The sequence below is a fragment of the Lepidochelys kempii genome, chromosome 1 (assembly GCF_965140285.1).
Source record: "Lepidochelys kempii isolate rLepKem1 chromosome 1, rLepKem1.hap1, whole genome shotgun sequence".
NCBI classification, from domain to species: domain Eukaryota; kingdom Metazoa; phylum Chordata; order Testudines; family Cheloniidae; genus Lepidochelys; species Lepidochelys kempii.
The window spans coordinates 186,455,048-186,467,747 of NC_136380.1; the positions used below are offsets into that span (position 1 = coordinate 186,455,048).

The following is a 12,700-nucleotide window of genomic DNA, read 5'->3' on the forward strand; positions in this document are numbered from 1 at the left end:
CTGTTGTTCTAGCAGGGTCTGGTGCCCCTTTGAGTTGGTGTGTCCTGGTCTGTGGGGAGCTTGTTTCTGATGATGAAGAGCACTGGAAAGGTTGTGGGGTTATTTGAAGGCTAGAAGAAGGGGTTCAGGAAAGATTTTTAAGGATGGGTCCCCATCAAGTATGGGTTGTAGCAGTTTGATGATACAGGTTCCACTGTGGGGTAGTAGGTGACAACTAGGGGTGTGCAGTTGTGGGGGCGGTATTTTTGTTTTGAAGCATGTTCTCTCGGGGTATTTGGGTGATCCGTTCCATGATGCGATCTACTTTCCTGACGGGGTGGCCTTGTTTGTGAAGGCAGTTTGAATGCGTTACAGTATATAACCTGGACTTTCTCCTTGGAGCATTTTCTGTGGTATGAGTGCCAGGCTGCAGATAGCAGATTTCTTGGTGTGTTGGGGGTGGTTACTGGATTTATGCAGGTAGGTGGGTGATTCATGGGTTTTTTGTATATAGTTGTCTATAGGGTTCCATTGCTGAAGCTAATTGTGGTGTCCAGGAAGTTGATGCTAGTGCGAGAAGCATTCCAGAGGGAGTTTAATGGACGGCGGTGGTTGTTGAAATTGTGGTGAAAAATCTATGGAAGAGTTTAGGTTGCTTGTCCAGAGAGTGAAAATATCACCAATATATCTCAGGTACACCACTGGTTTTGGGTGCAATTTGTTCAGAAATTCTTCAAGGTGGCTCATGAAGACATTGACATATTGAGGAGGCATGCTAGTACCCATGGCTATTCCCATGGTTTGGGCAAAGTGTTTGTTGTTGAATGTAAAACTGTTATGGGTGAGGATGAAACGGACGAGTTTCGCCAAGTGTTTAGCGTGGATATCTCAGAGTTGTCCATTTTCTTATAGATATTTGAAGCAGGCAGCTATGCTTCCATTATGAGGCATGTTGGTATATAGGGAAGGGATATTCATGGTGGCAAGGCTGGTGTTCTGAGGAAAGTTGTTAATGTTGTAGGGTTTGTGGAGGAAGTCGGTTGTGTCCTTGAGGAAGTTGGCCCTTTGTGTGGTGAGTGGTATCTCTCTACCACTGCTAGGACAGCTACACAGTCACTGATCACCAGATAGTGACCAAACCAGCAGACAAGAAGGGCCCCACTGTAGTCCTCAACTGTGATGACTACGTTAATGAGGCCAACCGACAACTTTCCACCACCACCTACTAAGAAGAACTCAAAAAACACCCCATATCACAATTAACCCAGGAATTTAAGGATATCATCAAAAAGAAAAGGAGTACTTGTGGCACCTTAGAGACTAACCAATTTATCTGAGCATAAGCTTTCGTGAGCTACAGCTCACTTCATCGGATGCATACTGTGGAAAATACAGAAGATGTTTGTTTTTATACACACAAATCATGAAAAAATGGGTGTTTATCACTACAAAAGGTTTTCTCTCCCCCCACCCCACTCTCCTGCTGGTAATAGCTTATGCAAAGTGATCACTCTCCTTACAATGTCTATGATAATCAAGGTGGGCCATTTCCAGCACAAATCCAGGGTTTAACAAGAACTTCTGAGGAAGGGGTGGAGGAGGGGGGTGTTAGGAAAACAAGGGGAAATAGGCTTGAATAGAGACTGGGAGTGGCTAAGTCATTATGCAAGGTAACCTAAGTTAATTGTATCCAATTTGCAAATGAATTCCAATTCAGTAGTTTCTCGCTGGAGTCTGGATTTGAAGTTTTTCTGTTGTAATATCGCAACTTTCATGTCTGTAATCGCGTGACCAGAGAGATTGAAGTGTTCTCCGACTGGTTTATGAATGTTATAATTCTTGACATCTGATTTGTGTGCATTTATTCTTTTACGTAGAGACTGTCCAGTTTGACCAATGTACATGGCAGAGGGGCATTGCTGGCACATGATAGCATATATAACATTGGTGAATGTGCAGGTGAACGAGCCTCTGATAGTGTGGCTGATGTTATTAGGCCCTGTGATGGTGTCCCCTGAATAGATATGTGGGCACAGTTGGCAACGGGCTTTGTTGCAAGGATAGGTTCCTGGGTTAGTGGTTCTGTTGTGTGGTTGCTGGTGAGTATTCGCTTCAGGTTGGGGGGCTGCCTGTAGACAAGGAGTGGCCTGTCTCCCAAGATTTGTGAGAGTGTTGGGTCATCCTTCAGAATAGGTTGTAGATCCTTGATAATGCGTTGGAGGGGTTTTAGTTGGGGGCTGAAGGTGACGGCTAGTGGCGTTCTGTTATTTTCTTTGTTAGGCCTGTCCTGTAGTAGGTGACTTCTGGGAACTCTTCTGGCTCTATCAATCTGTTTCTTCACTTCTGCAGGTGGGTATTGTAGTTGTAAGAATGCTTGATAGAGATCTTGTAGGTGTTTGTCTCTGTCTGAGGGGTTGGAGCAAATGCGGTTGTATCGCAGAGCTTGGTTGTAGACAATGGTTCGTATGGTGTGGTCAGGGTGAAAGCTGGAGGCATGTAGGTAGGAACAGCGGTCAGTAGGTTTCTGGTATAAGGTGATTTTATGTGACCATCGTTTATTAGCACTGTAGTGTCCAGGAAATGGATCTCTTGTGTGGACTGGACCAGGCTGAGGTTAATGGTGGGATGGAAATTGTTGAAATCATGGTGGAATTCCTCAAGGGCTTCTTTTCCATGGGTCCAGATGATGATGATGTCATCAATCTAGCGCAAGTAGAGTAGGGGCATTAGGGGACGAGAGCTGAGGAAGCGTTGTTCTAAGTCAGCCATAAAAACGTTGGCACACTGTGGGGCCATAGCAGTGCCGCTGATTTGAAGGTATACATTGTCCCCAAATGTAAAATAGTTATGGGTAAGGACAAAGTCACAAAGTTCAGCCACCAGGTTAGCCGTGACATTATCAGGGATAGTGTTCCTGATGGCTTGTAGTCCATCTTTGTGTGGAATGTTGGTGTAGAGGGCTTCTACATCCATAGTGGCCAAGATGGTGTTATCAGGAAGATCACCGATGGACTGTAGTTTCCTCTGGAAGTCAGTGGTGTCTCGAAGGTAGCTGGGAGTGCTGATAGCATAGGGCCTGAGGAGGGAGTCTACATAGCCAGACAATCCTCCTGTCAGGGTGCCAATGCCTGAGACGATGGGGCGCCCAGGGTTTCCAGGTTTATGGATCTTGGGTAGTAGATAGAATATCCCAGGTCGGGGTTCCAGTGGTGTGTATGTGTGGATTTGATCTTGTGCTTTTTCAAGGAGTTTCTTGAGCAAATGCTGTAGTTTCTTTTGGTAACTCTCAGTGGAATCAGAGGGTAATGGCTTGTAGAAAGTGGTGTTGGAGAGCTGCCGAGCGGCCTCTTGTTCATATTCTGACCTATTCATGATGACAACAGCACCTCCTTTATCAGCCTTTTTGATTATGATGTCAGAGTTGTTTCTGAGGCTGTGGATGGCATTGTGTTCTGCACGGCTAAGGTTGTGGGACAAGTGATGCTGCTTTTCCACAATTTCAGGATATCATCAAATTCTTCCCCTAACAACTGCAAGAGAAACTCTACAAACTCATCCCCCATGACCTCACCCCAGAGACCTTCACATCTTCCCAAGATATACAAAGGAACCCAGGAAGACCCATCACATCTGGCCAGGCCACTCTTACTGAAGGAATACTGGGACTCAGAAACCATCCTCAAACCATTCACCGCAGCTGCAAAATTAATTTTAGATTCTATGCATCAAATGCCTAACATCTCCAAACATTTAACCAGAGACTTATCCCTCAAGAGTATTGTATAGAGAAAGAGAGAGAGAATGCCAATGTCAAAACAAACGTGACAGGTTTGTGTTAACAAAGGCATATTCAGCATTTTAAAAGCCAGAGACAGTCGTTTGTATTGCAATTCATTCCAGACAATGACTCCAGGGCCTAAATGCCCTTGATGCAAACAGGCAAGTCAATCACATCAAAACAGTTGTGTCTGGAAAGCTTTCCCCTTCCTCCCAAACAGCTTTCTGGAACAAGAAGTTATTGAGAAGGAGTTTGCAGATTAGAAATTACTTATCAGGCTAGCGTCACTCATTCAGATTATAGCATGGTTCGTGACATATCAGTGCGTCCAAGAGAGTTACACTTCATTAGCTTATTACTAGCTTTTGTCATCTTTTTCCAGGACAACTATTTATACAGATTCTGTGATTTATTTTGTGCAGCCAGGAGAGGAGGGCCAGGAAAATTCTCTCTCTCTCTCCCCCCTACCCCCCATCACCCAACCACCTCCTTTCTAAACAGTTTCCTAGCTCCAAACATTCAGTAACTTTCCAGACATGGAATGGATTCTCTCCCTCCCAAAATACACAAACGCTATATTCCCCACACATCCCTTGCATTATTATTTATTCATCCTTGCAATTTATATAATACATCTGTCAAAAGTGTTCTAGGTACATGTACAATTTACAATAAAAAGCAATTTAATAAAGAAAGCTAACTTGACACAATGTCAATTAGGTTTCAGAGTAGCAGCCGTGTTAGTCTGTATTCGCAAAAAGAAAAGGAGTACTTGTGGCACCTTAGAGACTAACCAATTTATTTGAGCATGAGCTCAAATAAATTGGTTAGTCTCTAAGGTGCCACAAGTACTCCTTTTCTTAATGTCAATTAGATGTCCAACCTCCAAAAACCAAAGCCCTCTGCATTAAAAGCTTAAGCAAATAAGTAGGATGTGCAACATGCTCTGAAGTTCAACAAATTTCACAAAGATCAAGGGAGAGGGAGATTAGATTTCAGAGTTGAGGTCCTTTTACCCAAAACGCATGAAAGAGACTGTCAGTTCAGGTACCACAACTGCCAGTGAGGTACCACAACAACACAGTGAGAGAGGCAGCTTCCAAGAGAAATAAGCACTCAGATCATAAAAAGCACTATAAATACAAGGACTTCATCTGCCCTTGGAAACAAACTGGCAGCCAGTGCTGTTTACAGGGCACTAGTGTAATACACTCACTGAGGGCAGGTCTACACTTAAATCGCTGCAGCTGTGCCACTGTAGCGCTTCACTGAAGACAGGACTACGCTGACAGGAGAGCTTCTGTTGGAACAGTTAATTCCACCTCCATGAGAGGTGGTAGCTATGTTAAAAGGGAGAAGCCCTTCCATCGACACAGAGCTGTCTACACTGGGGGTTAGGTTGGCATACCTACGTCCTTCAGGGTGTGGATTTTTCACACCTCCGAGCGACACAGTTATACCAATGTAAGTTTGTAGAGTAGACCTGGCCTCTGAAAAGTTCCAAGTAGGTAGCCACAGCCTTTATTAGCTGAACCCTAAGCAGTATAGCCCCATGCAGAGTGCACTGCAGTAATCCAGTCTGGACGTGGCAGAGGAACAGGAGACTGTGGCAAAAGCAATATCTAAGAGCAGTCACAGTTTTGTGGCCACTCTCAAATGCAAAGAGCAAGCTCATAGACTCATCTGCTTCTGGAGGTCTAGTTAGCAACAGTGGCTGTCAAAATTCTTAGACTGCAAGTTTTGATAACAAGAAGTGGACAAACACCACCTCTGCTATTTTCTCTGTTTGCTTTCGCTAACCAAAGAGCGCCCACCTATGTCCTGGGTCTAGATTTATTTTCAGCCACCTAGCTCTCCTCCAAGACCCACTCTCAGCCAAACAATCCCAGCTAGCCAGCTCAGTTGAAACGGAAGAGTGGAGTGTCAGGAGCATACTGATGCTATGGAAACCCAACAGTCTAAAGGAGTGACAGGAAAGAAGCCTGCCTCTATAGGAGAGGGGTCTTTGGGGCAGATGAGCAACCATCCAATAGTATCCTGGGAGTCCTCTTGGCATTATCACTGTTTTTTATATTGCAGCATGCTATTTACAAAGATCTGAAGTTTCAGGACCTTTCAGTGGCTCCACTCCCCTCTAAGAATAAAAGAGCACCCATTATTATGTATGAATGAAGAGAGAGGGAAGATGTGTGTGTATATAATATCCCGACAAGCATCTAGATATGTACATATAATGTTTAGAGCTCTTTGTGCTCACTCACAGATGGCATTCTTGATACTGTAGAAAGTCAAATGTAAGTAGGAAAAAAAACCTATTCATAGACCAGTCACCAATGAGATGGAGTTTTGCATTCTGTAGAAGCCTATTGTATTATGTTTCCTATATACTACATTATAGACATAAATAGTATCAGAGTTTGCATCCCTGGAAGAAGCACGTAAATCTCATAACTACATACAAGATTAGTACTGCCTGGCAGAGGTATTAATAATCTTAAAATGGGGATTATTTACAGTACTTGCCCTGGTCCCCCATTTTATACTCAATGCGATGAAGTGCCACATGCCTAAAGCCTTGAAAACTGAAATACTGCAGTAAAAGAAAAAAGCAGCAACTGTCTCAGAGTGTGACACCCACATGCCAGCTGTGGGTTTTCAATCCCTTGTTCTGCAGAGTTATTCTGAATTTGTTAATATAAAATAGTAAATCAAGTACAAGCTAGTTAAGTTGTCTTCAGCTTTTATCATCGCCTTTCTTTTTACATTCTAATGGGTTTATAAATAGTAGAGCAATATGAACTACACTCCTTTTCAAGTGCACCTATCACCATAGCATCAGCACTATATATTATAGCACGAAAACCAAAAAATAAAATAATAATAATAATAAAAAAAAAATCACCCTGAATCCTTATTTGGAAAGCCAGTCAGAAGATTTATGTTATAAAACAAGATAAGCTTTTGACCCCCACCCTATCCTTCTCCTTAGTAAAGCAAATTAAGTCTCTAGCTTTCAGAAACACTGCCCTAAAGAATTTTTGAGTAGCCTCTGGCTTTCAGACAGAGCAGAAGGCTTCAAGGCACTGTCAGATCAGGTGTTATTAAAAAACACCAGTTCAGCAAATATCATGCAAACAGTTTAAAGAAGCCCAAAACCTAAACTCTTGTGATGCACACCAAAATGGGACTAGCCAATTCCCCCGTTAAACTGTATGTTGTTCGTTTTTTTTTTTAAAAAGGAGCATCTTACACATATGCTTCTACTTGCACACATAAAGATACCAAAATGCTTTACAAAACTAGAGATGCACATAGGATTCTGATGCATACAATTAAAAAGTAGCCCTTCTGAGATAGAAGGCAGCAGCTGTTTGATACCTTGGCAGCTTTTCCACACAACACTGATAGAAAATTAAGAACATTGGATGCAGTTTTAATTGGAGAAGTATAAAACATAATTCAGGTTAACAGAAAGTAATTACCAAGATGGAATTTGACCAGGGCACTGGAGAGAACACCTAAACTCTTATATATGAGAAGAGTTGTCAAGATCTGTGTTTTATATCTGATCTGAAGGACCACTCCTCTAGCAACACAATGCCCCCTACTGCTATCCTGGGGTATCAGTTTAGTATCAACTTTGAAGGAAGAATAGACAAGCACCCACTCACTCCTTATTAGGAAAAGGTTATCCAGAATAATATTGTTCTTAATCCAAGAGGATTTAGTATTCAAGCACGTAAAGTTAACTCAAGCAGTTTCAATTCATCCATATTGACGATCAGAATACAATAGATTCAGTTTGTAAATTATACAGCAAAGTAATCCAGGCAACCTTGGTTTCTAAGTGTTTTTCCAGGGAGTGGGGAGGAGAAACAATCATTTTTTTCGAAGTTTGAACCCTAGCCAAAACCAGTACAAAGGTTCACCTCTCTCTCTTCCGGCAAAGGAAAGATAGCATGAGAAACATGAAATCGGAGATGTGGAAGCACGGCTGTGCAAGTCAAGCACAAGTGTTGTTTCCAAGCTATCCTGCATTTGCTTTGCCAGTTCTTACGACTAGACACAAAAGATGCTGCCAGCTCTGCTTCTTTTACTCCAACAGTTTAGAAATTAACAGAAAATCCTCACTTCCATAAGAGCAAAGGAAGCTTTCACCATTACTAAATATCTCCCTTTACACATAAACATCAGGTTGTGTTTTTCAGGTGTGGAAACAGTCTGTGTTATCACAAAGATATCAATTTACTCAAAAATGCATTTTGCTAACACTAAGCTAGACATATGGGCCATCACAACTCGTATTCAGCCATTCTTGAAATTGTAAAGGGGTCTTACATTGCTACAGCATCTCTCTTCCAGAAAGATCCCAAAACACTTTACAAGACTACGTACATTCACCCACTGAGCTGAGACAGACACTTGTGGGATGGGACACAACAGCTATTCAACTGCACACAGCACTTCTACAAGACACTTTAAGGCAAGAATTGAAGAATATTATACCCAATTGGAATGGTAGGGGGAATTCAGGGAGACAGAGTATACTTACACAAGTTGAAGTTTAGCCAGGAAGCCACCTCCACTCTCGTAAAAATAGAGATTGCATTAAATTAATAAGAACCATAGATTAGGAGGACTTTGGTTTTATGTTTTTTACATCCAGCAACACAGCCAAGGCATGCCTTCTGTACTTACTAGGAGAGAGAAGCACAACCTTATTTATTCACCAAAACTTAAGTTTTCGTGGAGGTATCCCAGTCCAGTATTAACCAGGCTCAAAGGAGCTTGTGAAATCTGACAAGCAAAGTTCAGAGCCAGAAATGGTACAGCTGCAGGCACAACAGAAAAGGACCGTTCATTGTTCCCTTCTCATGCACAGTTTACAAGTTCTGAATGGATCCCAGTACATAGGCATCAGGGAACACTTTTCTGTTCTGCATTTGTACAGCGCCTAGCCTAATGGGGTCCTCACCTTTGACAAGGATTCCTAGTGGTAATACTGTACAAGTAAATAATATAAAGAATTTGCTCAATGCTGAAAGGGCCTTAGATATTTTTCTCCCTTCAATTCCAGCAATAGCCATTGCTACTGCATTTCTTTTGGAAGAGCACAGGGTACTATCTGCCACTTGGAATCTCTCAGGAAACTGAATGGGTGTGATACAGTCCTATTCCATATAAAATGCACTGCTAAAAAGAGAAATGAATGGTGGGTCAAACTTTTAACAGATTATTGATATAGACAGGCAGTTACTTACCTAGCAGTAGAAGAGATGTCAGCTCTTGCAGAAGGCACCTCATCTTTGTAAGAGAGTGAAGATGAAGGGGCAGCTCTTGTTCTCTTCCTCCCTCACCTATTCTTTTATCTTCAGCTATCAGACAGACACCAATTGGCTTGTATTTCCAGAAAAATATTTTGTTGGGAGTGAAAGTACAAAGTAGAGGGGAAGAAGGGAAAAATAAGTGAGGGAAAGGCTTCGTGGGCAGCCTGAAAACGTCCTCAAATGATGAATAATCTTCCCAAATTGATGCTACTGCCTTTCCAGATCCTGACACGCTCTGTGTCTCAGTGTTCACTTTGATTTTTTCCAGGTCCAGTTTCAACAGTGGCTGTGTATCCTTTCCTTTTAGATTAGTGCTCCAGGGAAGAGGAGGGAAAAGAGTAAGAGGAATCCTTTCATCTGCTCCGTCTGGTAATGCTAGATCCTCCTCCCAGCGAAAATGTGCCTCCCAGAACAGTTCCCAAGAGTCAGTTACCGGCCCCGCAGCTGAAGAGATAATGGGAGTTCAAAACCCCTGGCGCCCAAGCTTGGCTGCTACATGACAAGAGCGCGTCAGAGTCGGTGTCTTTGCTTCTCCAGCGGTTTCCTTCCTTGGGAAGGGATGAGCGTGAGCTGTGTCCCGATCTCCTCCACCCGCCAGCGGGGCTGGGCTCGGCTCTGCCTAACAGTGCGCGGCTTCTGGCGGTGCAACCGGGGCCGGGATCCTACCCTCCGCCGCTGCTCCCGCTCCGCCTGGGCTCGGCTCCTAGCTCAGCTCATCTCCCGGGAGCGGGCAGCTCCTTCCAGCTCCCCCTGCGAGCGAAGTTAGCAAGGCGTGAGAGGCGGCCTTCCGCGCCCCCCAGCCCAGCGGCGGTCGGACGCGGAGGGCAGCGCTGCGGGGAACCGAGCCCCGGGGCTGGGCAGCCGCGAGCCCAGCCCGCTATTGTCTCACCTTCGCGGCTGTTCGGGTCTCCGGCGGGGCTCATGCACCGGGAGACGGGGCGCTCCGAGGGGCGCCCCCTGGCTAAGGGGCGGGGTGGGGGAGAGCAGCAGCAGCAGGCAGCCTCTGCCGGCTCCGCTGCCCCGGAGCGGGCTGCGGCAACGGGCGAGCCGGGCGGCCCGTCTCCCCGCGGAGGAGGGTCCGGGCGAGCGCTCCCCGTGCCCTGGCAGAGCCCGCAGCCGGGCACCGCCACACACACTCACGGCGCCTCCAGGTGTCCGGGCTCCCTCCGCACGTCGGTCCCAGGAGCCCCCCGGCCCGCCCACGCTGGTCCCCGCGGGCGCTGCTCCGCCCCCGGGAGAGGTGGGGCCGCCGGGTCACCTACCTGCCCTGCAGCCGGCACCGCCTGGCTTCCCTTCTCCGCTCGCAAAGCCCGGGGGAGGCGGGCGCTTCCTCTGCGCCGGGAAACTCCTCCCTCCGCTCCACCCTCTGCCCCCTGGGCCTCCCGCTCCCCTCAGCCCTGCCCCGCCTAGTCCCTCCCCTCGCTTCCTCACCTCTCGCACCGGCAACCCGGCCGCCAGGGGCCACGCCTGGTCTCGGCCGGCTCTCCGGGAAGCAGGCGGGGCTGGGCTTCCTCCCCCCTCCAGTAGGGAGGGAGGAAAGGGGGGTGCAAAGGGGTTGAGATAAGCTGGACGCACCCGCATCTGCTTTTTGAACCGGGAGCCGGGCTCATATTACAGCCGGGCTGAGATACTCTGGTTCGTGCTCCTAAGGCTCTGGATCAGTGGTTCTCAAACTTCTGTAGGCGTGACCCCTTTCACATAAAAAGAACAGGAGGACTTGTGGCACCTTAGCGACTAACACATTTATTTGAGCATCAGCTTTCGTGAGCTACAGCTCCTCACTTCATCGGATCTGTAGCTCACAGAAGCTCATGCTCAAATAAATGTGTTAGTCTCTAAGGTGCCACAAGTCCTCCTGTTCTTTTTGCGAATACAGACTAACACGGCTGCTACTCTGAACCTTTTCACATAGCAAGCCTCTGCGTGTGACCCCCCTCATAAATTAAAACCACTTTTTTATATATTTAATACCATTATAAATGCTGGAGACAAAGTAGGGTTTAGGGTGGAGGCTGACAGCTCCTGACCATCCCCCCAAGTAATAACCTTGCAACCCCCGAGCGGTCCCAACCCCCAGTTTGAGAACCCCTGCTGCAGCTAGAGAAGCTTCCCCCTCCTAAGGTTCCTTCAAATCCTTACTGCTTATTCGTTACTCATGCAAGTAGAGGTGCAGGAACAGTTTGTATAATGGGGGTGCTCAGAGCCATTGAACTAAACTGTAAACCCTGTATACGATGGAAATCACTTCAAGTCGGGGGGTGCAGCAGCACCTATCCATGCAGTGGTGGTTGTACGTACAATCAGGGCTGCCACTTCTTGTCTTTCTGGGACAAAAGCAGGCCTTCCTCCGGCCCCTGTGATATTTATTGTTGTGGCACCACATTGTTGCATAACTTCACCCATGACTAGGGCCCTGCCAAATTCACACTCCATTTTGGTCAATTTTAAAAAAGGTAAAATTCATGATTTGAGCTATTTAAATCTGATATTTCATGGTGCTGTAACTGTAGGGATCCTGACTCAAAAAGGAGTTGGGGGGCACAAGGTTATTGTAGGGGGGTTGCGGTACTGCTACCCTTATGTCTATGCTGCTGCTGGTGGCAACGCTGCCTTCGGAGCTGGGTGGCTGGAGAGCAGCAGCTGCTGGCCAGGAGCCCCGGTCTGAAGTACAGCCACCACCAGCAGCAGTGCAGAAGTAAGGATGCAGGGTATAGTATTGCCACCCTTACTTCTGCGCTGCTGCCTTCAGAGCAGCTGCCGCTCTCCGGCCTCCCAGCTCTGAAGGCAGCACAGAAGTAAGGGTGGCAATACCCTAAAATAACCTTGCAGTTATGGGCAGCGGGTGAACCTCCGCTTTGGGGAGGCTAGCCTGCTGGCCACACCCCTTCCACCCAAGGCCAAACCATGCCGGAGCCCTGAACTCACCCACCCATAACAGGAGAAGCCCTGAAGGCCCTCCTGTGACTGGAGGCGCCCTGGCCTGCCCACCCCAGCCACGACAGCCTGCCCCACCCTGAGTGCTGGGCTGAGCCGCCAGCCGCCCCCCCACGCCTGGCCAGCTGCGGGCCAGTCCTCTCACTCCCCCTCCAGATCCTCCCACCCACTGCTGGCTCACTGCGTTCCCTCCTCACTCCCCCACCCCTGAGGCGCAGGGACGTGGTGAGCAGCAACAGGCAGACTGCAGCAGCAGGCAGTGGGGGCCTTGGGGAAGGGGCCGGGCCACTGTGGCCCAGGTGTCTGGTGGCGGGTCCGTGGCAGCTGCGCCAGGGAATGGTTAGCCTTCCCTGGCCTGTTATACCTGCCACCCATACTTGCGACCCCTTCCCCCCCCACCCCCACCCCCCCGCAACCACCTTTTGGGTCAGGACTGGGTATCTGGCTGCTGAATCTTGCCCATATGCTCAGGGTTCAGCTGATCGCCATATTTGGGGTCGGGAAGGAATTTTCCTCCAGGGCAGATTGGAAAAGGCCCTGGGGGTTTTTCGCCTTGCTCTGTAGCATGGGGCACGAGTCACTTGCTGGAGGATTCTCTGCACCTTGAAGTTTTTAAACCATGATTTGAGGACTTAATAGCTCAGACATAGGTGAGAGGTTTATTGCAGGAGTGGGTGGGTGA

The 12,700-nt window shown here is 47.1% G+C and overlaps 1 protein-coding gene across 4 annotated transcripts in view; it reads right to left on the reverse strand.

Moving 5' to 3' along the window:
- Positions 1–10,416, reverse strand: part of IGSF3 (immunoglobulin superfamily member 3) — a 162,565-nt gene extending 152,149 nt beyond the window's left edge. For 3 of the 4 annotated variants that reach the window (XM_073304603.2, XM_073304565.2, XM_073304593.1), the window contains exon 1: positions 9,019–10,409. In XM_073304603.2, the coding sequence (XP_073160704.1) occupies positions 9,019–9,061 (43 nt within the window). In that variant the 5' untranslated portion in view covers positions 9,062–10,409. Of the gene's footprint in view, positions 1–9,018 lie in introns of all 4 variants that reach the window. The other variant, XM_073304574.2, reaches the window with a different exon arrangement.
- Between the last annotated feature and the right edge of the window lie 2,284 nt (positions 10,417–12,700).